The sequence below is a fragment of the Apteryx mantelli genome, chromosome 22, assembly GCF_036417845.1.
Source record: "Apteryx mantelli isolate bAptMan1 chromosome 22, bAptMan1.hap1, whole genome shotgun sequence".
Classification (NCBI taxonomy): domain Eukaryota; kingdom Metazoa; phylum Chordata; class Aves; order Apterygiformes; family Apterygidae; genus Apteryx; species Apteryx mantelli.
The window spans coordinates 3177013-3203037 of NC_089999.1; the positions used below are offsets into that span (position 1 = coordinate 3177013).

Sequence of the window (26025 nt, forward strand, 5' to 3'; positions counted from 1 at the left end):
AAAGAAGCCCAAATCCCTCTTGGTTATTGAAGCAAGAAGGGAGTACTTTGTCAAACTGACATGTGAAACCTTCATTAACATATTATGGGACAGTGGATAGCAGGAGAGCAGTATCTCCTCGTGGGCTTTACCTGAGAGCTTGAGGTGGTTTGGCTTTGAGATTTAGCCAGAGGCAAAAATACACGCACACAGAAGATGCTCATTTGCAAATATTTTAGGACTGGGAACATTTTAGGATAGTTTTGAAGGAAAATCGAAACCAGTGGTAGGTTCTGCTGCCTGTGGTGAGTGCCACCATGAATGTCAATTATAACATGTGCCTCTACGAGGGCTCTGCTTCTTGCCCAGGCTCGGCAGAGCCTGGGCAGCTGCCAAGGTTGCCCCGCTGCCATGCGGCCCGCTCTGGGCATGCGGATGACTTGGCCTCTCACGAATCTGCTGTTGAACCGTGGCAGCGTCTAGCGTTGCGTTTTAGCGTGAGCTTCCAGGGATCTGTATGCTGTGCAGTAGCCTGACAACTCATCAGTTGATTCCCTGGAGTCTCAATCATCCCGCAGAGGATGAAGAAAAGGAGCCGGCAACCCCATCCACTGGGCCCATTGTGAATTAGAGCTCTAGCAGGGAGACAGTCCTCTGATCCCATTGCTGGGACCAGGGCACAAAGCCCTCTCCTGCTGGACGGAAGATTTCTGTCTGTTGAGTGAGAGACCAGGATCTTAGATACAGTTAATGAAATATTTTATCTTAAATATCCTCCTTCCCCCTGCCCCACCCCAATCCTGCTTTTTCTTTTTCTTGTGCCTGTTTTGGCATTCAAGGGATGCAATGCTTTTTGAGATACTTTGGAATGATTTCAACAGGAGTCGTCTAAAAGGAAAATGTTCCTTTTCACCAAGATGATTCTTCCATTCTTTTGTCTGAAATATTCTTAATGGCACAGAAGTCCACAGTGGCCCCTATTTTCTGGTGCTTTTGAGACCCATTGTAAAAGCTTGACAGTTGTGGCACAGACTTCAAAATGCAATGAGAGAGAAAGATCAATATCTCTTTCTTGAGCATGCTGCCAACACTGGCATGGTTTATGTATCCTCCACAGAATAAGGTTTGAAAGACCTGAGGGAACAGGTTGTAGTGTGATGTGTGTCAAAAGGGGTTCTCAGTGTATTTGTTTTCCTTTTTTTAAAAATATTTCTTGGTCAACATTCTATAATAATGTGCATTTAATGGACTAACATACAATCCCAAAGAAACCACACTTGCTATGTTTTAGAGAAGCCTGTTGTGATAACCTGAGCCAAGATCTGGGGAGGCAGGAGTTTTCTTACAAAATTGTTTGATTTCTAACTGTGTGCTCAGTTTCCTTTGCAGGCAGAGGCCTCCTGTTAGCTAACTTTTATAACTGAGGTTGTGGGATGAGAATTAGGGAGAAATTCTTCAAAATTGGACAGGATCACAGAAGGACACCGTCATCCCTTTGACTTTGCTCCTGAGTGCTGTGCCGTAGCTTGAATGCACATCTCTGAACATGAAGAAGTTGCAGTATCTGATGCTAACTGTCTTTAACCAGCAGCACAGGCTCTTCCTGGTGCTCCTTGTTATTTTGGCAGCTCTTAGAGATGTTCTTTTTACTTCCAACATGTGTTAGGACTGAGCCTGTGTTGCTTTCTGCTATATTGGCACGGGCTTTCCCTTACAGAAATTCCTTTCACTCTTCTCATCGTAGCATCATCTCCAGGGTCAACTGATTTGAGGGCAAGAGTAGAAGCATTGCTGACCACTGAATGTCAGGGCACTGAGAGAAGATTTTCTGGCAAAGAAAGGGTGGTCCTGCCACTATGCTGCTTTCTGGAGCACAGAGCACACGTGGGTACCAGAAGAACCCAACAATGATGTTACTTAGTTCCTCAGAGGTTGCAGAATTTTTCAGCAGTGTCAGACTCCTCTCCCCTTAGTGCTCCAGGGTATGCAAATATGCTGTGACCTGCAGCAACATGACAGTTTTGTGCTGTGCTTTGTAGCTACAGAAAGCGAGATCACTTCTCCCCTACCCTTCAGTTGCAAGTCAGAGCAGAAGTGTCAAGAAGTATAATGGGATGTTCTGCTAGGGTCCCACAGAGAGATTGGCTCCTCTGTTTTTTTTGTCTGGAGTGCAGCCAAAGTGGTGCTGGCCGGAAAAATTCATTAGGCTTTTGAGTGTTCATAACTGAAAAAATAATAATCCTTTAACAGTCAGTTATTCTGTTTCTGAGATCATCTCTTTGTAGAGCACGTTCTTCAGCCACAATCTTGATCAGTAAAAGGCTGCAAATTGCTGATGAGTGCTCTCATTTTGTCCAGGCTAGATTAGTGTAATCACTTGGTGCTCAGAATACCAGGTTGCATTATACTGAAAATGCATCCCATTTTGAGTGTGGCTTATGTCATAGGTCTGTAGACTTTGTAGCATATAACCGCTCTGATGAACTCTGTGCTTTTTTTTGTATTACTTTAAAAGTTATTCTGACTTCCCCAGCCTTGAATAGATTTGCTTTAGTGTACTTGACTGCTCATTTCTGCGCTCTCCCAGTTCTTCATTAAGGCCTGAATTGCTGGTTATCTAATCTCCCTTGATTATAACCTGGTGGGAGGAAGGGCTCCCCCTCCCACTCCCACTGTAATTAGGCTCTTTGGCTGCAGAATGCACTTTCTCTCGCCATCCTGAATTCTTGGTTTGTGTGGATATTAGCCTGATCCAAGGGAACGTTCTTTAAAAGGTGCTGCTTTTAGTCATGCATCGTGGAGGTTTGCATAGAGGTGATCTGCATGCTGCCCTTGATTCTCCTGCTAAAGGGACTTCAGAAAAATCTGTTATTGTATTGCTGTAGCAAATAGCGGGGTCCTAAACATGCAATCCCAGAATAGTTGAGTTTGGAAGGACCTCTGGAGATATCTGGTCCAATCCTCCTGGTCAAAGCAGGGTCAACTAGAACAGGTTGCTCAGTGCCATGTCCAGCTGGGTTTTGAATGTCTGCAAGGATGGAGACTCCGCAGCCTCTCTGGGCAACCTGTTCCAGTGCTCATTAACCGTCATAGTAGAGAAGGGGGATTTTTTCTTGTATCTGTTGTGTTTTTTCCTTATGTTTAAATGTAATTTCCTGTATCTCAGATTGTGCCCAGGGCCTCTTGTCCTGTCACTGGGCACCACTGAAAGAAGAGTCTGGCTCGATCTGCTTTATTCTCTCTCATCAGGTATTTATACACGAGTAGGATCCCCCTGAGCCTTCTCTTCTCCAGGCTGAATAGTCCCAGCTCTCTCGGCCTCTCCGCATATGAGATGCTCCAGTCCCTACATCATCTTTGTGGCCCTTCACTGGACTTGCTGCAGTGCACCTACGTCTCTCTTGTACTGGGGAGCCCAGCACTGGAGACAGCATTCCAGACGTGGCCTCACCAGGGCTGAGTAGAGGAGAAGGATCACCTCCCTTTACCTGCTGGCAACGCTCGTCCTAATGCAGCCCAGGATGCTGTCGGCGTTCTTTGCTGCAAGGTCATCTTCTCTTGCTTGCTTTTGCATCTCTTGTTTTCTTTTGTCACCTGATGGGCGGCATGTATGGTCCTCCCAGAAATCTATCTGCAACATGAGCTCTGTCTCTGTAGGCAATCCTCAGTTAGAAGATGGGCAGGTTGCTTCAGACACTGTCAAACCATTGCAGGGGTTCCACCGGCAACGTCGGTTGGTGCTCCTCTGTGTACTGCTGGTTCCTGGAAGACCGATCGCTTGCATAAAGAGTTTTTAGATGTAAAATGTGTTTAGTTCCACACCTTCAACTTTCATCCATTTGAAGGATTTGTTATAATATTAACTTCTTTTACACTAATGTTATTCTGATGACTGTCTGAATTGAAATAATGGTTGCTTTCCCTGGAAACGTGGGGTGTAGAGCATTACTGTTGGGTTTTTATACCCTGATGTTTTGGATCATTAAATTCTCAGGGTTTAAGCTCTTATCTCTTGTTTTTTCAGTGCTTATAACAGGATCTCCTGGGGCCCTATTGTACAACCAAATACAAATAATACATTAATAAACAGGATTGTGTATTTGTACTGCCAGCAGTCTGTAAGGATTACTTGTATATAACACTTTGCAGTATTAGGCCTTGAGTCATTTTGATCTGTCATTTATACCACTTTTTTAAAGTGGCTTTTCTCTCTGCTCGGAAGATGCTTGAAAGATGTTGCCTTCTGGAAAGATGTTACTTCGGTTGCAGTATTAATTTCTGATTCTTGGTAACTTTTTTCTGTATACTTGTGGGCAATATTCTAGTTTTCTTTACGTGCTTCTTTCACCACCAATGATGAGTAGCTAATATTATTTTTTGTGATAGTTCAGTTGTTGAAGTGATGGATAATATATACTGACTGTAGTTATTAATTGTCAGTTAATGCTGTCCTTTCGGGGGAAAAAAACCCTCTAATAATATGCTTTAGCAGTTTTAGTTTTATGAATCACTTGAACTTTAAAGTTAGACTTCTAAAATGAACTAGGATGTAGTTTTGAGAGTATTATAACTGAGATTTAAATGGGAGGGAAACAACAGCTCTTCCATACAGACCTTTATTACTGTATGAGAAAATGCACGCTTATGTATTTTACCTAATGTGAATTAGAAAATGTGACAAAAACATATAACATTTCATCCCCTTCACAAAACTGTTCTTGCAGTGCTGGATTTACTTGGCCCTGACCAGTATTCCTACTGAGTTCAGCCTGTCAGCCTGATCTTCAAACCTTTTTTTTTTTTTTTTTTTTGGTGGCATTTATGTTTAGCCTCACTGTGGAATGAGTATAAAAATTTTGCAACAAATGTGTTTGCAGGCTTCACCCTGGTTTTAAGTGGGAGAGTTAGCAAGCTGTTAGAGTTAAAAGTACAAAGTACATGGAGTGACTAAGGGAGGAAGCCCCTAAGAACCATTTTTGAGATGGGAGAGGGAAGAAGTGAGATGGTCAACCTTTAATGCTAACGTTTGCAGGCACTGAGGTGCTGAGCAGAAAGGTGTCTCGACTCATCCTGACTTGCAAGATGACAAGTGACGTGGATAGCCTCTGCCAAAGTAGGATTTTTTGCAAATTTTTGTATTTTTGCATAAGATTTTTGGTGGAACAATTCTCTCTTTGGTTGTGTCTGCCTATGTCCACATCCCTCTGCTCCTAGTTAGAAGTAGCTAACATTGACATTGCAACCTCTCTCCTTATCGGTGACAGCCACTGGGAAACAGAATAGCTAAGCTGGTTGCTGTTAATATTTTGTGCCTTTCTTTGAACTTTCCCCATCTGCTTTGGATGTGGCAGCCGCGGTTTGAGAAATGCTCCACTAAGGCATGCATAAAAATTTGACAAATGCTTGAGGCTACTGTCCTGCGCCTGGGATCCCAAGGGGTGCTGGGTTCCCTAGGGTCAGCCCCGCGTTCCCAAACACCATGGGAGCCCCATCCTTGGCTTCAGCAGAGAACTGAACCACACGGGCAACAGCAAGCATGGCACCGTCCTCTTGTGCTGCCTGCTGGAGAAACAGCTCCAGGAGAGAAGTCCTGATGATGGCCATAAGTGCGGGGCTGCGTATTGGCTAATAAGAACAGAGAGTGTATTTGTTTCCTTTTTCTAACCTGGTTTGGTCGTCTTTGCAATCTTATTTCACCCATGTTTTAGTAGGACAAGCTAGGATTTTTTTTTAATGCATCATTTCCATTGCATTTTGGCGAGTAAACGTGATTTCTCTAGTAAACTTAACTCATGTAAATTATCTTATTTCCTTTGAGTATAGTGAATTATTTGTGGCCTGGAGCGGCTCACTTCTGAGCTGCTGGCAGTCCCCTCCAGTGTGGATCCCTGACGGGGCGTGAGTGCGTTCTGCACATTTCTCCATCCCACTGGCAGAGAGGTGAACCAGCATGTCCCCCCCAAAATCAGTCTCACTCCCAGAAATATCTTCCTCCCATCAGTTGACCTTAATTTTTGATGCCGACTAAGATTGCTTTTCATTTTCCATTGCTATGCGTGGGCGCTTAGGAGCCTTTCGAAAATGTTTTCTATCTCTTTTTTGTTTGTTTTGAGATCGTATCAAGGAACTCAAGTTTCCAAGAATGCTCGGTGGCATTTTCTAAGCTTCCTTCAAGCAGTGTGGCAGTACAATAAGTGACTTGGGAGGCTCATCACACCTGGGTCCTTCAGGGTAGCAAATGCCCTCCTGAACTGCCGGCACTTCATTGACCCAAAAGGTCTGGTCATGGTTTCTAAGCAGAGGTGATATGCAAAACTATTGTTCCACTTGACAGTTTAGCTAGTTCTAAATTTATTTATTTTATTTTTTTTCATTATCCCTACAGGCACTTTCCATACATATATTGATATTTATTATCCTTAATGCCAGCACCTGAGACCAGTGTCTGCCCAGTCAGTCTCTTATTACCGTGTGTTGTGTTCAAAGTCTCCAAACAGGGAGCATCTGTTGTATGAAGATCAAGCAGATTTTGCAAGACTCTTTCTTCCCATCTCCCACAAATGGATTTCTTGTGTTTTAGTTCTCCATGTCATTAAGGTCCAGGGTCTGTCCTCGGTGAAGGGAGAGATAATCACGTACCCACCTGCTAGCACTGGCCGTTTCTGTTGGTTCTTCCTTTACCGTGTGCCATCCTGACATTGCTCTGAAGCTCGCGAGAGGCTGGCTTGCTGATTCATCTTTAGATTTTGATAGCCTCTGCTGCCGGAGTTTATTCAACCAGCAGTGGAAATGTTGCTCTTGCTGGCTTTAACACGCCAGGATTTTTTTCCCAGTTGCTGTGTGCACATTGCCAAGTTACGTTTTCTGGGCACAACACAGAAATTCAGAAATCTGCTCTTAATTTTGACACGCAACTAGCCCGCTGAAAAAAATGCTCCTGGAGGCTCCATTTCATGTTGCACTGCCACTCTGCTGATTGCAAGATCTTTTTCCAAATGCAGTGGCTGGGGACTGGACATGTTGAATGTGTCTGAATCAAAGGCTTTGGTAAGGGCTGTTTTTAAACGTCGTGAGTTTATTTACTGCTACCTTGAAGCTGCCTGCATTTGTTTACCACTCGGAGTTGACCTTTGGGGAGACATTTCTCGATTAATTGGGTATCTAATCACTTCACACGATTGACAGGCATGCACATATCTGAGTTTTTTTTCTCGTTAGATATTTTCCCTCTGTTTTTTTCTTTCCCTGTTATATGGTAGAGGGTACATTTATTTTTATTAGTTCCTCCATTGTTTTTTCTATTTAATAATTAACTGTTGATTTCATACCCGACTGTCTCTTGGCCTGAACTTTTCTTCTGCCAGTTCGTTGAAATCATAACAGCCTCAGTCTCTCATTCCTAAGCGTAATGTGTTTAAAAACTGAATATCAAGCAAAGACCAGCAGTTTTCATGTATGTCATATTTGGCCCTTAATAATCATTCTCTCATTAATTCTTTAATGTTAGTCATTCTACAGACACTTTTTTTTTTTAAGAAGCTCCACAATTAACTTTTTTTTTTCCCCTTAACTCATAATCTTTGTAGGCATCAAATCCTCACTCATGTTTATCTCCTGGAAGATTTTGCAGGCTTACCTGATGCTTTAGGTTCTTAAGACAGCAGCTAATAGGACGCTAAGTACATTGGGAACGTTTCTACATAAATTTGTTTCAGTCTTTTCTACATATTCAAACACCCTACAGATCAGTCCCTTGCCATTTTCAGAGGTTAACTGGAGGAAGGAGGTGCACCTTTTGTTTTTATCTGTTTGTCTTCCAGCTATTTTTTCGCAAATAATCTTGAATGTCCATAGAAAACCGGTATAGAAAATAGTTTTGCTGTGAAAAATGGGAAAATATGTTGTTTTAGTAAGTGACCATTAGGTGTTGTTTTTGTTGTTTTCTCTCACAGAGCACAAAAATCCCTTAATATAGCATGTAGTTTAGAGGCACCTAAAGAATTAAAGTATGGCTAGATTTGGGATTAGTACTGGGACCCCCTTTTATCTGGGGAAGGGTAATAGGGTGAACTTTTAAACAGGTGCCGGGTTTGGTCCCTGCTTTGCCTCTAGCCAGTGGAGCGGTATCAGAGATAACGTAATCGCAGTGCGTAACAGTCTGAGCTTTAGTGATGGGAAGTTCAGTACAGTATCTGGTACCATTATTACCTTTTTTCGGGCTTTGAAAAAACGTAATGAACTGAGCAGAGCGCGTGCGTACCGCAGACGGCATTAAAAGTGGTGCAGTCTTGCGCCATAGACCTGTTGCGGTTCGTAGGTAAAGGAGACTCTCTTAGTTCAAGTAAAGGCCTGAACTTTTTTGGAGCAGAAGAATTTGCTTTCGGTCCTTGCTGCTGCTGTGAAATGTTGGCCTTCGCGGCTGGCGCTAGGCTCTACGCCAAGTCTTAGGTCGCCGTGGATGTGTTACGGTACTCTTTTCGCTCGAAGTAAACTGATACTCGTGTCACATTTTACAGTCTGCTCTGTGCCCAGGAAGTAAAATGAGTTAATTCAAAAAACCATTTTGCCAGAAGATTGCTCTGTAAATAACGCTTTGCTTTGCCAGTCTCTGGAAGGTGAAGGGAGGCGGTGGGGGGAAAATGGAAACGAGCAGATGCAAGCAGCCGAGCCTGGATCTGTCCCATGGCCAAGTGTCTTACAGACTTCGAGGTGGCAGAAGTCCTTTTGTTGCCCGTAACTGCTTCAGGGAGCTGCCCCGAGAGGGGAAAAAATTGGGAATAACTCCAAAGAAAGACATTTTCAGAGTGCTGTCTGGAGCTGTACACAGAAATAAGTAAAGTCTGGGCATCCTAGGAGCTGCACCAGTGCAGTGAGAAGCTGCAGTGCTCAGCTAGCTTGTCTTCTGCAGTCGATTGGAAATAACAGGTTTGTCAAGAGATACCGGGAGGTGGAAATGCAGCCGGAGTGGTGCTGCCCTGCTGCGGACGGTTAAGCAGGAATAGGGCAGGTAATGATGGGTGGATGCTGCTCTTGTAGTCGTTAACGCTACGGCTAATGCACGTTGATTCCTAATGGCTTGCGCCACGGTCTTTATAGGCTGGCTCATAAGCGGAGCAATTCGGATGTTTCTTGGTTGTGATTTTAATTGTCACTTTTTGCTTCCACTAAAACGTTTGGCATAACTGATCACAAGAGAGCCTTCTTCCCTGCTATATTGTACCTAATGTGCTGCAAGACTTGTCAGACTGGGGTGGACAATGGTCTGTCTATTCTGGCTCATCCTGTCCAAAAATGACCAATGCCAGATGATCCATCTGGAGGAAATGAAATATCTGTATAGCAACTAATGGTGAGATTTTATGCCTGGGGAAGCAAATCAAAGCGAAATAAACTTGCTGGTTATTTTCCCATTAAGTTAAATGCTCCTATAAAAAAGCATTGATTGCTTGGGATATGGAGAGAGAAGATAAGGTCATTCTAGAGCAAAAGTTGGCTCAGCTCACGGGTTTTGCCGATAGCTTTTTGGAAAGAACAAGTGAGGTGGCGTTTGGTTTCTTGGGAATGAATTAATGAATTTTTTTGCTGTTTGAAACTGCGTATGGAAGGCCGGAGCATCATGGAATGTGTCACTAGTGCCATTTTTCCTCTCTTTCAGCAACAGCGCACCGTATATAGGCTGACACTGGTGAAAGCTTGGAACGTGGATGAACTCAAAGCTTACGCTGAACTGGTTTCCCTCGGTAAACCAGACTTCATCGAGGTCAAGGTGAGCTGCACAGAACTATATATATATTTTTTTCCAAGCAGTATTTTATTTTCTTCTCTCTGTTTTCCCATACATAGTATCTTAAGGTTATATGAGCAAGCACAGTTCTTCCAAAGATTCCAGTGATGTATAAGGAACTTGTTTCTTGTTCTTAAAGTGTGGCAACCAGATTTCTACTATCTTTTATGTGCACTTGGAATAGTCTTCATAGTTATGCAAGACAAGCTTTGTAGCAGGAGACATCAATTTCTGCCCAACAGAACCATAACCCTCTGGTCTTTTTTTGTATTTCTCATGAAAACAGAGACAGATAAATAATTTTAGACTTTCTTTTTATGTCAAAAAACATTTTAAACAAAATATTTTGGGGCAAGCTGGTAGCTTGTGGTATTATTCTTCCCATCCTGGCTTCCAATTTTGCCAGGAGAAAGAGGTGATAATGTCTGGCTTGCTCACATGGTGTTTATCAGGCTGTGCAAAACCAGAGTAAATATTACCCTCTGGGAAATGAGGCCTAACCCTGTAAAAAGAGCTACTGAGAGAAGCATGTGCGATACAGTAGGGCAGGAGGTGCTTTATCTTGGGATTAATCAATTTGGTGTATGGAGAATGTAAAAAGGACAAATTACAACATGTTCTGTAAAGAATCATTAGCAGCGTTTTGGTCCAGCAACTTCCCTGCAAACCAACCCATTTACCTCAGGTAAGTATTTTTCCAGCTTTATTACTTCTAGACTTTCCTTTCTCTTTTCTTTCTTTCTCTTTCTCTCTCTCTCTCTGTCTCTCTCTTTTTTTTTTTTTTTTGTTAAACCTTTATTTATTGCTGCTTTGAAGGAAAAACCTGGAGTGTGCTGAAATTTCCTTATGAAACAAAACCCACAGGTTTTGATATTGTCAGTATTGAGTGTTCTCTTTTGCTCCGAATGTGCTCCTGAAATGGATAGCTTAATACAAAACAAGATTTTAAGTACGGTTTTGGGAAAGAACCTCAATTTTACACTGTGTTTTAGAGACATTTATATTCCTCAGGTAAAATGTAGCAGGAGGACTGCTCCTTTGGAGCCCTTTCTGCCTTGCATCTCCTAACTGTCTTATTGCAGACTGGTGGTACAGGATCCTTCGTTGCCGTGTGCAAGAAGAAGCACGGATGAGCGTGCACGCCAGCGTGGAATATGAAGTTGTCAATATACGTGCTACTTAGACTGCTCTGTCATGTGTAGAGACTTTAACTGGTAAAATGAATCAGGTATAAGTTCATCAATACTTCTGAGCGCAGATTCCCCTGAGCACTCTCCAGAGCAAACATCTTTCCTCTGCAAGGCAGAGGGCTGCCGGTTTCCTTCGCCTGAGGAAGAATTCAGCCTCACAGTTGTGGTTTCAGGGCAATTTGGAGCTCGGCTCTCCCAATGACTTTTTCCCAAGCAAAGTTGTGGCTTGGACTGTCAAGGAACTAGATGAGGAAAAGACCTTCGAGGTGGTCTCCTGCCCACACTGTGGGCGCAAATGTTTTCTCTGCACTCGGTGTGTGCTTCAAAGTGCTTTTCAGATCTTGGTTCAGCAAGGGCTTCTTCTCAGTGAGGGATGCACAGTATTTCACCCTGCTTGCAAACATATGAATGGAGGCAGAGAGGGGCCACGTGACATTCCCGAAAACCACATAGCGCGGTAATGCAGCTGAGGGTTCAGTCTAGGAACGCTGGTTCACTCATTAACCTGCCAACACTAGGCTGCACCAGCGATTCGGTGGGGTTGCATGATAAGGAAGGCAGAAGGGCACGGGGGTTGCGTGGATTTGGGACCTGTCTTGGACTGGTGTAAGTTTGTTTGCTGTCTGCTTAAAAAAAAGTTTGTGCTGTTTAATGTTACTTATTTAGATGTGCAAGCAGGATGCTTTGATGTAAATGTCATACATTAAGCAGTATTCCAGCAGATACTTATTTGTGTTTTGCAGCACTTGCACAACTTTATCTTCCTGGCCTGGGTCTCATGGGATGCCAGCTCGTGTCTTTCTCCTGTGCAGTAAGGGAGAGAGAGCACCTTGCACCTCGGTTTTTTCCTCATTAAAAAGCTCAATGTTGTACCTACACCATGGCCACAAAAGCCCTCTGAAGTTGTTATGCAGAAAGTTGCTGGTCTTTAAAATCCCAAGCACAGTACTCGGGGACACAGGGGAACTCAGATTTAAGGCTTTTAGGATGGAGGCAGCATATATTTCCCTCGTCTGCTAGCTGCTGTACTTAGGCTGAAAGTAATGGGGAAAGCGTCTTATTTCCTTGCTCGGTTACAGCTCTCATTAAGAACCACAGGATGGTGTTTCACAACTTCATCACAATTTGTGTACTTCCAGGGTCCCAACGATGTTTTGTGCAGTTTGCTCTTAATTGGCATCCTGGTGGAAGGGGGGGAGATGGTTGCTCTCGCAGCTATAGGTAAGGCTGATACTAAGCCCCGCGTGACAAAAAGCAGTTGAGTACAATAAAACAGACTAATTGTTCTGCATATTCACCAGCAGAAATAACCTGTCAGCAAGCTGGCTAGACCTTGTTCTTCAGCATATGCTGAAATAGCCTCCATTTTTCCTTTTAATTGTCTGAGCTTTTAAGTAGCATTGTGCTGTCCCATTATATTTGTTTTGGAGACAGGACTTGAAGTATGATGTGCACCGTGACCAACAGCACTGCCGGCAATGCCCATGCATGGTGAGGACTGGACTCATTTTTCCGCTGTCTGAAACAAATGGTGCATCCCAAAGGTCCTGCTGGCACGTGGAGGTTTGAATGGTATTCCCATTCCTTTAACATATCAGGAGACTTTCTGATGGCTTTTCTGGAGCAGAGAATTTGTTTGACACTTGATTGTGTTTAAACAGGCCCTAAATTGGTGTTAATGAGGCACGAAAGGCTTTGCTGGCAGATTTTTATATCTGATATTTTTATTTGGGGCTGAGATTTTTTATTTTTTTATTTTTAAACAAAGCTTCCTTTCATCTTTGCCTCTTTGGAGCAAGTGTAATGTACCAAAAGGTGGGCACTTAGTGCTCTGCAGAGGAAAAGTAGCTCACACTAAATATAGTATTAGCCCAGTCAGTGGCCTTATTTGTTTCGCATAGTTTCATCTGCAGGTTTCCGCTAAAGAGCAGCATTTCTAAAGTGCGGAAGATTTGGCTCGGTAGGGAAGCACAATAGTTTTCCCCCCTTGCTTCACTGTCTATGTGTCTTTAAAATGCGAGTGGATTATATGGTTTCTTACCTCAAGAGTGGAACTAATTTTTCCCCTTTTTTTTTCTTGGCCAGAAGGGATAAGCGTCATGTTCCAAAATGGATAATAAACAGTTGTGTCGCTGCAGGGTAACGACACTCCAGCAAAATACCAACAGAGGAGGCTGACGGAGTGCCTGTGTCTTAAGGATGGCTTCCTCGCTTTGCTGTCTTCCTTTTAAATGTTGATTGACTAGTGGGCGATTTTTTTTGTTGTCGCTGTACGACCATCCCTGTTGGTGGTGTTGGCATTGTTGTTGTGCCTGCACTCAAACCCGTACCTTGGTGCCCCTGTGTGAAATAGCTAAATTAGTAGGTTACCCTCCTGTGCCTTCAGCTGTGTTCTCTGGAGACAGCTTATTTTCACATGGTCTTTTTTAATCCGGGTTTGCAAAGTTCTTGTCCAACGCCCTGTTCGCAAGATCAGCCCTCTCTTACGGCAGGATTACTGAGGCTTGCAGCCACTGCGGTGGTTGCAGAGGCGTCTTGCAAACCTCTGAGCTGCTCTGTTGAGCAGAGTGGATTCAAGATTGCTTCAAACAGCTTCACTGCTTGTGCGCCTAGGGGTGAAGCAAAGAGCTGTGATCTCTCTCCTTGGGATGTTTGGCTGCTCTGGAATAAAAGGGTGATTGGATCCCTCTGCATGGCAGAGAATACCGACTGCTGGAAAGAAACCACTATACGTCAGTGAAATCTGTGATCATCTTCAGGAGCCTTGAGATACAATCCCACAGGTACAGGCAGGTGGGAGCACCTCCTGGAAACCTGCTTTCCCCCCCCAGCACCCCGCAGTGCAGCCAGCAAAATGCACATAAACCCACCCTGCTCAGCCCCCCAGAATACAATCTTGCAGTGGTATTAGTGGTGCTTGGCATAGCAGTACACAAAGTAAGGTCTTCTCACCCAAAGGAAGACAGGCGGGGTTGAGGTGTGTTCAATCTAGGACTCATTATTGCTGCACCATATTCCTGTATGTGCACTCGTTTGTTTATTAGTCTGCCCTTGGCCAAAAGCTCTTGCCAGTGTATAACTATCCTTTAGTCCAGCCACAGTATTTCACTGTTGTTCACACAGCGTTTGTGACATGGGAATTTTCCCCAAAAGGCTTCGTCTTTTTCGATCAAACAGAATTTCTTGTGTTCCTCTGAGAATGAAGAATATTGAAGAACATATTTGGCATCTGAGTAGGGCTTATCTTTTTTTTTTTTTTTTTTTTTTTTTTTTTCCCCTTCAGAACCTCAGCATGATAGGTTATGACCTGGTCCTGCTTAAAGCGAATAAACAAACAATATTAAAAGATAGATACTTCAAAGCATCTGCTAGAAAATGAGGCTCATCTCAGCAGGATTTCCTGGTTAAATACTTGAGATAAATGACATTCATTTAAAATGAATGTAGCTAATCCCCTGGTGCTCCAGAGAGGCTCATGGTGTGGAGTGGGTAGAGATTTGGATTCTTGCAGAGCTTAATACTTGTTCTCATTTACATGAGTGTCTTACAGCAATATAACTCTGTGGGACCCTATTCTCTTATTTAAGCCAATAGAAATTAGCATTGGTTACCCTTGTGTAAAACCCAAGTAAAGGAAGGATCAGTCTTGTGGTTACTAAATACCCATCAATTTTATTTATTGCATTAATCTCAGTTTTAGTGCCATAGTGTCACTATCAGTTATACAAAATTGATTCATATATTTTATTAACATCTCGAACATGCAATTCATCTTTTAGCAGCGACCTCATTTTTATTTAAAATCATTACCCTGTTTTTGTTTAAAAAAGCCAGAGGTTTCTGTTAACACCCAGTGTTTTGCCATTTGTATTTCTTCCTAAACCAAAAGAGCTGAAGTATTTTGAAGTGAAATGTGATTGAGTCTTAAAGAATTCATTCAAAAATATGAAAGTGGAGTGTGCTGCAGGTTCACATTCTCTGAAACGCACTAACTTTTAATGCGAGCGCATAAAAATCCACTATAGACCTTTTATCATCGTAGATGGACGACAGAGCAGCCGGGTACGCTTGCCTGCTTTAACTGTGGCTGTGTTCATGCCTTCTCTCCATGCCATCAATAGCTTTAAGACCGCGTGCACGTAAGCATGGAGATGAAGCGCACAGCCTTGCAAACCTGGTCCTGGATTTTGGACCTACCTCTGCACTGGTAGGAATGGTCCAGTTGTTTCAGTGAGAGTGCTGCAAGTGAAATGAAGCTCCCCTGGGACAAGGCTCTGTATTTGCTAAAGTGAAGCTTTATTTTGCAGCTGTCTGAACGTCAGCGCGGCTTCCTGCCCGAGCAAAGCCTTGCTGTTTCTCTCCATCCTTTTCATCCTAGGAAATGCCAGCCCAGTTTGTCATTTGCTCAAGGGCTGTTCAGACCATGGTGCTGTTTGAAGGCAGGACTTTGGCAGAGATGACCTTTGCGACAATGTGTAGAATTACCTAAAGCTGTCATCAAATCAGGTTTTTGACTACTTGAAGCCACTTGTCCCTGATGATTGTTCTGTAGTTCTGGCTCCAGCTCAGCACCCTAGCACTGAGCGCATGGTTAATGTATAGGCTTGGTGTCAGGCAGAGCTAGGAAGGACATTTTGGAAGTACGGTTCCTGCTCTTGGTGTCTGAGGCTTTGCTATGAAATTAAAATGACCAAGTGAATGTCTGGAAGCAAGGACCAGAGGGAAGTATCTGTCCCAGTCTGTTCAGCCTTGTCATATTAAACAGTAAGATTATTTAAGTGCTTAAAATAAAGACGAAAATGAGCTATGCTTTAATGAGTTTTTAATTACATGCAGCAATTGCCATTGCCCCCACCTGTCAAAAAGCTATTCAAACTCTTGATGCCATTCCAGTCTGCATTTAGATGAAGAGAAGATGAAAGTAAAAATCACCTGTACCGGCAACTGCTATAAAATAAATCCAAGCAATGCATAATTTTCATGCCTGAAGAAACATTGTCTGCTTGCCATTTTCTCTAAACGGCGAGCTATGGGTCCAAGGGCATGACCGCCCGTTGTGTGAACAAAGCACAAGGAACTGATGGTCCAGCGTGGCCACATAGGTAGTGCATGGGCTGCAGCAGGACTGCGCAGGGCTACACGCAGGCTCCACAACCTCCCCATCTCCCCAGGCCTGCTGGAGGTCTGCATGGCAATCCATCACCCAAAGCGGTCTGGATATGCCTGGAGAGATCCTGATGCCCCTGGGCTGCAGTGTGAGGCTGCACATGGCCGCGGCTGCTTTGGGCTGGCTTCTGAGCAGCCTCTGCTGAAATCAGCTCTTCTAATTACTAACAGCTGGGTGACAAGAGACAGGGAACCAGTTGGCTCTTTCTGTTGATCCTCAGACCAAAGGGAGGGGTCAAGGTCTAGCTAAAGGTGACAGATAAATGTGCCTGAGGACTTCTGCTTGACATTGGTGGGGTTTTTCATGCACTTACCTCTGAGTGCATAGTAAGTCTTGATAACAAGTTTCACTTAAAAACATAGGTGAATGATTGAATCTTGAATTTTCAAGTGAACCTGCCACATAGTTTTGTTGAAAATTCAGTCTTTAAGTCAAACCTGTGTTTTGATACGAGTGTGTTTCTGAAACTGGGGAAGAATTTTTCTAGTCCAGCTCCAGGCTTGGGTGCAAATGCAAGCCTCATGAAAATCCAGGCTAAAATACATTAGTCTCATCTATTTTCATGTTTCAGCAGAGGTTAGTATCCGAAATAAGTGGGAAGCATAAGCCGTGGAAATGGCATTAGACTTATGAGACTTTTGGATATGACCAAGGAAGCTGTAGCACATGAAGAGTGTATAGAGACTGGTTATATGTGATGGCCCAATCCTGATGTTGCTGGGCTCAGTTAACAAAGTCTGTAATTAAAAACTGTTAGGGAAATGCTTTCTGTCCATGGCTCTGAGTGCTTTCTTGCCAAGGAAGGCAGCTAGCACCATTTTTCCTGTTTTGCTGATGAGGAAACTGAAGCACTGTGGGAGTGGGTTGCAGCAAAGCAAGTCACCGTCTAGCTTGAAGTCTCCTACTTCCTGCTCCCTCTTTGCATTCTCCCTTTCCAGGGCATAAGGAGCAGGGATTTGAGTGATTTAAGAGTAGGCATTTCTCTTTTGGTATCTACGTAGTCCATTTTAAAAAGCTGGAGTGAAACTTTGTGACCAGCATCTCAGAGTTTAGCCTTTATATAAAGAGATCCTTCGACTTCAAGGAAGTCGCTGAAGGTTTATGAGCAGTTGCAGCACAGATATGGCCATGTGTGTCGTAGCTGGAGAGCTTGTGTTAAATATTGTGGTTTTGCTGTATAACTAAACATTTCCATTCCTGCCTTTCAGATCTAACACAAACAAACTGATGTCCTTTGTTAAATCAACTTGAAAATAACTGTTAAAATACAACCATTGAGCCCAAACCCATTCCAGTGAAGAGCAGACATGCATGAGAGCTTGTGTATATAATTTAGAAGATACTGATACCCAAGTAATAAGCATTTTTATTGCAGGGAGTGTGATCTATCAACATGTCATTTGAGGCAGTTTTTGTTTTGTCTTTAGTCAAGACTGCCCCAATTTTTGCACAGTGGCTCCGTCACTCAGCAGTTATCGGAAGCACTTGGACCGCACTTTGTTCTTCTGTTATTTTGCACAGGCCTCAATTTAACAGATTTATAATTTGTGGGCTAGAAGTTAAGAAAATTCTCTTGTTCCGTAATTAAGTTGGGAAGCCTGGAGTTTATCCGAGGAAAGAAACAAAGCTCTGTCATATTTAGTTCCCTAGTAATCTTCCTTCATAACCCTGCGGATTACAGTGATTGGTGGCTGCTGAGATTTCCGGCGAGGAGCCAGATCTCAGTGGAAGAAATGTGCCGAGCAGCAGGCGTCCCGGGCTTCTCGTGCGTCTCGCTCACCCCAGTGATAATTATCTTGGCACAAGACGTTGCTTAAATACAGTTGTGAACGTTCAGCTCCGTTTCGGCAGCATGTAAATCCAAAACGTGCTCGGTGCAGTTGCTCTGGCTTCTTACCAGCATAACCAAGAATATTTGAGATGCTTTTCAAAAGGCCTCTTCGTTTCAAGGTATTTGTCAAAAGCCGCATAGCATAATTAGTATGCTAAAAACACCCATATTAAAAACTAATTAAGAGGCAGCATCATTGATGTTTCTGCTGCAGAGAAGTTAATATAGGAACTGTGGTGTACAATAGAATGGTTTCCTTTTTTAATAGTCGATGTCTTAATAACTGTCTTCATATATTACTGAAAAATATAACATGACCGCCCTAATCAACTGTTCACGTTTTATAAGTGGTATCAGCACTGTTAATTAACTCAAGTTTTAAGAAGCTGGGGAAGTTGAAAGCTGATGTGCTTTCATTCTGTGCACTGCTAAGCTGATTTTCATTGATTTGTGCATGTGAATTAATCAGCCATCCAAGTACTTAGTTATTCCATTTGCCTGTGTGCTTTTTTTTGCTTGTAAATGATATCTTTGAAGTTTATTAAAGGAGTGAGTCATGTTGTAGCTTCCTAAGAATTTTCCCCCTCTGTAGTCATACATTTTTCATGCTGCTCAAATCATAATCTGTATAATGAACGAGGGAAAATACTGCTGTATGGAGCTGTGTCTATACAGCTGAACTTTGGAGACACATATCCCATTATTTGCGTGGCTGGCTGCTCTAATATAAGCACATTTAAAATCCTTCCCAGACTTTCAGAGCTGGGCTAAAAAATTAATGTACTTCCCTGTTTAGTACTCCCCCGGCTTGTCTTCTGTTTTTCATAGCAAACCTGTTTCCACACTGGCTCTGAGTTATGGTGTGCTGCTTTAATATCCTTTGCTTGGGCAGATTAATAGAGGAGGTCCATCATAAATTAAAAAGTGAGAAAGCAATTGCTTCCAAAACTTGTATGGTTTCTAATTAGCATGATTCTGTTTTTGTAGCCCCATTTAAGACTCTGCCTGGCAGTGTGTTTCACCTTGCTCTAATTTTAAGTGTCTGCAAAGGACCTCTCTCTGTTTAATGCTGGACATGACACGTTCAACTTTAATATAGCTGAATTAGATCTTGAGAATGTAATGTTAGACAGGACCAGGTGCCATAAACATAATATGGATGCAAATACCATTTAAAAGAAATAGAAGTGTTCTCTGCAGAGAAAAACATGAGAACTCAGAACATAATCATCCATAAAATGGTGTGTGCTCTGTTTTAAAGACCCATGCTTGATAGGATTTTGTGACTGGAATAAAATAGCTCAACCAAAGAGCAAAGATGATAAAACTACCAGGAGAGTTATGGGGGACTTGAGCATTTGTCGGGAAGAAGAGCCAAGTTTCTTATGTGAATTTACCCTTTTGGGTGTCCTTGGGTTTGTGACCTGTGTTGCAATATGACAGGTTAAACCAGTTCTACGAGCCTGTAATGAATTTTATCTGGAAAGAAAGAAATAAGCAAAAATATACTTCAGCAAGCTGCTGAGCTAATTTATAAGAATTTTACTAAGCTAATTAAAGATGGGAGAGGCAGTAGTGAAACTGAGGTCACAGCTAAGACTAAATCAGTAACTTGGGAGGTTGAAGTGATCAAATCTCCAAATTAATAGAACAAATGATCCCAAAATTATGAGATTAGAAGGAATTGCTTTGTCCTAGTCCAATTTTTGGAGAGTTTGTGGAGCTGGGTTCATTGAGTAGCAGCCACCTCAGTGCATCGACCGAGCTGCAGTGGAGAACGGATATTGCAATTACCTGTAGGACCTGAGCTTCTGTTGCAAGTAAATCACGTAAATCCGCAGTGCTCATGTCCTGGCTTAATGTAAGGCACAATAGAAATACATGTTCCACCTCAACGCTTTCTCCTTCAGTCTATTTGGTGTAACAGATGATTGTGAAGGGAGGTGGAGTAAGAACTGCCACAAGAACCCACTATCTCTCTGCTGATTTAATGCAGAGGGACAGTTAAATTATAGATGAAAACATCTTTTGAGAAATGTCACTTCTTAATTCAGTGACTAGTTTTGAGGTTACAAATGCATGAAGCATACGGAATAAACAGGAGGAATTAGATCTGTGTGCAGTTGCAGGGCTATGATCTCATTGCGATTACAGAGACATAGTTGGATAGCTCACACGACTGGAATGCTGCAATGGATGGATACAGGATGACAGGATACTTGCTGGATATAGGCATGCTCAGGAAGCACAGGCTAGATGAATGGATAGTGAGGTGGATTGAAAGCTGGCTGAATGGCAGAGCTCAGAGGGTTGTGATCAGTGGTGCAATGTCTTGTTGAAGGCCAGTAACTAGTGGTGGTCAACCAGGTCCAATCCTGTTCAACGTATAAATCAATGACCTAGGTGAAGGGACAGAGTGCACCCTCAGCAAGTTTGCTGATGCTACAAACCTGGGAGGAGGGGTGATACACCAGAGGGCTCTGCTGCCATTCAGAGAGACCTGGACAGGCTGGAGAGATGGGCAGAGAGAAACCTCATGAAGTTCAGCAAAGGCAAGTGCAGAGCCCTGCACCTAGGGAGGAATAATGCCATGCACCACTACAGGCTGGGGACCGACCTGCTGGAAAGCAGCTCTGTAGAGAAGAACCTGGGAGTGCAGGTGGACAGCAAGTTGACCACTAGCCAGCAATGTGCCCTTGTGGCCAAGAAGGCCAAAGGTATTGTGGGCTGCATCAGGAAGAGCATTGCCAGCAGGTGGAGGGAGGTGATCCTCCCCCTCTCCTCAGCCCTGGTGAGGCTGCATCTGGAGTAGTGTGTCCAGTTCTGGGCTCCCCAGGACAAGAGAGACATGGAGCTCCTGGAGCAAGTTCAGCGAAGGGCTGCTAAGATGTTTAAGGGCCTGGAGCATCTCTCATATGAGGAAAGGCTGAGAGAGCTGGGCCTGTTCAGCGTGGAGAAGAGAAGGCTGAGGGGGGATCTTGCCAATGTGTTTGAATATCTGAAGGGAGGGTGTCAAGAGGATGGAGCCAGACTCTTTCTCAGTGGTGCCCGGTGACAGGACGCAAGGCAACAGGCACAAACTGAAACACATGAAGTTCTGTCTGAACATGAGGAAAAACTTATTTTCTGTGAGGGTGGCTGAGCACTGGAACAGGTTGCCCAGAGAGATTGTAGAGTCTCCATCATTGGAGACAGTCAAAAGCCATCTGGATAGGGTCCTGGGCAACCTCTTCTAGGTGACTCTGCTTGAGCAGGGGGGTTGGACTAGATGATCTCCAGAGGTCCCTTCCAAGCTCAACCATTCTGTGATTCTGTGATACTTTTAGAAAACAGCCAGAAAAACTGTTTCCCCAAAGAAATGCTCTGTTGCATCCTCATGCTAGTGATCTGCAGGGCTTTGTAGACTGGCATACAATGAGAAGTTTCTTTCCATGCTCAGCCTGAGGGATGGGCGTTGCAGTTTCAGCCCTCATGACGTCAGCCTGCATGTTGGGTCCCATGGGCAATCTTCGTCTTGGGTCGGGATAGAAGTTCCAGCTCTGTGCAACCTTTACTGCTGCAAAATCGGCACAGCTGGAAGTGATAGGAGAGGCCAGGGGTCTTTGGCGGGGGAGTGAGCGAGCGATGGAGCTGGCCGCTTAGCTGACAGGTAACAGGCAGATGTGAGATCCACAATCAGTACAAATCAGTCTTACCTTTAATGTTTCCTATGTATGGTCTTGCTGTGGCAGTTACTTCAGCTTTCTCAGCGTTTCACAAAGCAGCCTCGACTCTTTACTGGTTGGTAGGATTATTACAAATTCTTAGGTTATTCTAATGTCCTTTGACCGAAATGCACAAGCTGCTTTTTAATGTGATGAAATAAATTCTATTCATAAGTAAGCAATAAAAGTTTTCTGTAGCACCAGTGTAAACCTGGATTTTCTTCTTTCCCCTGTGTGTGCGAGAGAGAGAGAGTCAGAGATGGACTTTCTTTTCAAACAGTTCCCAATATTTACTGAATTAATTTAAGCAAAAGGATGTGAGAGTAATGTGAGCTGGAGTGAGTTTTTGCACAGGCATTTGTGGTTTGGGGTGTCTGCCTGTGTACTTAGTGTATAATAATCTTCAGCACTGGAAAATAATCTGTGAGTTTATTGAATGAGCAGTGGATGGTTCTACGCATATAGTTTAAAGGTGGCCAAAGAGATTTTTCAGGTATCTAGGACTGCGTCAGTGAATATGGATTTAAAGATCAGACCTTTGAAATAAAACTGAACGATTCTGCTCCCTCCTCGCATACTCTCTTAAAATGTTGTATCTAACAACAAGGAAAGATTTAGAGCATTTCTCCACGCTGATCCTGTTCTGAACAGTAACACCTAGAACAAGTGTTTGGAAAGTATTTATTTTTGGGGTTGTTTTAATTGCATTTGGCATTGCCATTCCACCCATTTACTGATAACCTTCCTCTCTGCTTATTTATTCATACTCTCGGGTGTTTGCACTGGCTAACTTGAAGGTGTATAATTAATGTGCTTTGCGTTGCTCGCTTAGCTCCTGCTAACTGCCTGCCAGGTATGAGAGTATCTGCCTCCATATCTCATCCTCGTGCAGTACTCGCTACCTCCCTGATCCTATCTCGTTTCTTGAGGGGCCAGATTTGGGCCAGTTTACTTTGCCAACATTATTTTTGCATCTTGTTCTTGGCCTGGACTCCCTCAGCCTGGATTTGTTCAGGCACTGTCACGTGTGTGCTCAGAAGCCAGTTTAAGGTGGGGGAATATTGAGCAGTTTGGACAAATGTCCCTAATCTCTGTTTTCTTTAATGGGGGTCAAGAGCACTGAATGCCCGACTGTGTTCTCATTTAGATGAAGTGTTGGGGGGAAAAGCAGGGAGGAGCCTAGTCAACACCTTTATTAAAATGGTATCACCGCACGCTGAAAAGCATTCGGTGAATAGCCTACAGAAATCCATGCAGATAACGCTGCTGATAGGGAGCCAGAGAACTACAAATAGGCTTGGAAATTGGTGAATTGTGTTTCTTCAGCTCGACATAGGAGTCTAAGCAGAGTTCTTCACCTGATTTCTAAAATCCTCTGGCCTTCTGAGGTTTCATGTTCATTCTTTCATGCCAGCATCGATGTTCATGGTGGAATATTAGATCTGTGGAAGCAGGTGCACAGCAGGGGCAGAGCTAGCTAGCTAGCAAATGAGCACTTGCAGTCTGTGCCGTGGTTGCCTTTAAACTGGAAGCTCACTGCTGAGTGACTTGGATACTTCTGCCTCCTCTCAGGGCTCCTGAAGAGTGAATGAAAACCAGAAAAGAGCAGGACCTTTATCTAGGCTGGGAATTTTCTCTTACAGCTTTGCTATGTCCTGTTCTGACTGGCAGTCGGCAGGGCGATGCTGCAGTGAAGAGAAGCAGACCAGAGGCAAAGGAGGCTGAATTAGGCCGATGAGGTTTTGGCAGGCCACCAGTGCCAAGGTGCTATCTGCAGCTCCTATCCTTGCTCCCCACTGCCTCCTGTATGTCGCTGTGCAAATCTTAGTCTGGAAAAAAAAAGGCAACTGTAAAAACAGGAAAGACCATGTCCCTCCCTTCCAGAGGTGTTTGCTTGCTGGCTTCTGTAGAAAACCAGCTTAGAAGAACAGAGGGGCAGGAGGAAAGCCTGTTTCCTCTACTGGAGGGGAACTCCATTTTCACCCCGATGGAGACACTTTCACCTCTGTGGAGTTGCTTCTGGTTTAGGGAAGGCTGCTCTGAGAGTGCAATGGGTTGAAATGACACTGGATAAGCATTGAACCATGCAAATTCACAGCTTCTGCACCTCTAATACCCGATTCTTTCTCTGTGGCTTGCCCTTACAGTTGGCACTTGTCTTCAGAAGATCTCAGTTTCACAGATATTCGTGGCTTTGCCCTACCCTCACGCCATTTACATTTTTTTTAGTGGTTTTGCTCTTTGTGCTCTCAAGAATTGCACATTTTGTGCACACGCAGAGAAGAGAAAGATGTTTTTCATGGTTACAGAGAGATGTATTTAAAAAATCTGCTATTTCTCTGGCCTCAAGCTGCTGCTACACTGCCAGCATCTGCATCTACTTTCTCCTAATAAACCACATCTCTGCCAATGCATGATCTGCGCGCTGTGGAACTCTGCCCAACTAATATGCATGGATAGATTATGCTTTGCAAATGCCCATTTTTTACAGAAGCACAGGGAGGATCCTGCTTGTTCTCTAAAATGACCTGTAATCACAGAGAACCTTGAGATCTCAGGATCCAAGCAGTTATGTAAAGCGTATTTCATTCAAAATCTCCAGTACATTGCAACTGCAAAAATGTATGTTCTGATAGCACAGGGCTAGTTACGGTTACCTGGTTCTCATTACACAAATACTGTAAGAAAGACAGAAGACGGACTTCTGAGTGTATGGGCTATCTTTCATCTTGATTGCCAAAATCATCTTGGTCTGGGGCAGTTACAGCAATTGTCTACAAGCAAAAGTAGCAGGAGGCAGACAGACTGTTTTAACTGTCTGATAATTAAATTTAACAGCTGGAAGCAGGGAGAGCCAGCACTGTAAAGCTGGTGGAGCTTCCCTGGAGCACAGTTAGGGAGGATGGCATATATGATTCTTTTACAAGGGCTTGGAAAGCGATTCATACGGATATTAAAGGGTAGCGGCAGAAATCATACCCTCGGCTATGATGGGGAGAGGACTTCAGAGACTTCTACGGCACGTAGGGCAGTTATGTATGGACTTGTAATCCTGTGTCTTGCTGAACTAGCGTTTTGCAAGCCTTTCTTCCAGACACATCACACTTCTTTGCAAACGCTAAGCGACATCCTTGAATGTCCCTTAGTAGCTTAGGCACATAAGCGCCATCCATTTGGATGCTTTTAAAACTGTTTCTCCAGGAGAAAGAATAACCCGTGTTTCACTGGTGAGGAAACGTAAGCACACAGTGCTTTGGTGATTTTTCGCTAGGGGAGAGGCCAGATTTGAGGGTGTCTACAAACTCCAATGTCTTTCCACAAGATACAGCGTGAAAGAGGGAAGGGGGGGGACAAGATAGGCTGTTTTCAGAGTATGGTGTGGCATTATCTTAAACTTGGGAGGAGTAAGAAGATGATAACAGTTTCTGTGTTTCTTGTCAGGGAGTGACGTATTGCGGTGAAAGCTCAGCCAGCAACCTAACCATGGCCAACATCCCCTGGCATGAAGAGGTGGTGCATTTCGTTCAGGAGCTGGCTGACCTCATCCCGGATTACGAAATTGCGTGTGAACATGAACACTCGAACTGTCTCCTGATAGCTCACAAGAAGGTAAGACTCCTCTATGCCAGGGTGTAACAGGCACAACAGCTATCTTGTACTTGGAAGCGTTGCTCAGTTGCTCTGTTCCAACAAATTTTCCCTCTAAAGTTAAATGAATAGTTTGAAAAAAAAGATTTTTTAGCATGTACTGCAGAGAGCGGTACTAGTTAATAAAACTGCTGCAGGATTCGGCTGGTCCTGCTAACTCACAGCACTTCCTCGGTGATGCTAGCAAGAAACACTTAACGACTGCAAGAAGAGCTCATTACGGTATCGCTTGTGCTCTCTGTCGCACTCACTGCTTTGAATTTTGAGAAGGGCAAGAACAAATCTTGTTGAGGTGGGTCAGTTGTTTTTGTCTTGTTCCCACATCCTTTTTTTCTTGATGGTTTTCAGCAGTAGGTACAGCTATTTTCTCCGGTCGTTGCCCCACTGCGTGTAGCATCCTGTATGGAAGTTACAGTGCAGAGTAGCTTAGGCTTGTGTTCTTCCTCTCCTGGATCTTTGTGCTACCTGCCAAAATTGTAGCTTTCCTTATTCCTTTCAGTCAGAGTTGGAATAACATTTTTCTTCCTTTGAAGAAGCGATTTGGGCAAAAGGCAAACTGATAGGTGGATGTTAACCCAGGAGGACTTCCTTTTTGAATTGGAACTGCCTTCCTGTAAAACCTGTTTCAAGGGCAAATGAAACAACTGGCATAATTTTTATATGCCTTCTCCGTCCTAATGGTGGAGAAAAAGTTGTAGAACTGCTTTCTGACACCAGGCCAG

General features: G+C 43.6%; 1 protein-coding gene across 2 annotated transcripts in view; it reads left to right on the forward strand.

The window, feature by feature from the left end:
- The window catches only part of LOC106482279 (S-adenosyl-L-methionine-dependent tRNA 4-demethylwyosine synthase TYW1), a 115791-nt gene that overhangs the window by 73669 nt on the left and 16097 nt on the right, over positions 1-26025 (forward strand). For both annotated transcript variants that reach the window (XM_067309616.1, XM_067309617.1), the window contains exons 14-15: positions 9635-9745; positions 25097-25264. In XM_067309616.1, the coding sequence (XP_067165717.1) occupies positions 9635-9745; positions 25097-25264 (279 nt within the window). The remainder of the gene's footprint in view (positions 1-9634; positions 9746-25096; positions 25265-26025) is intronic.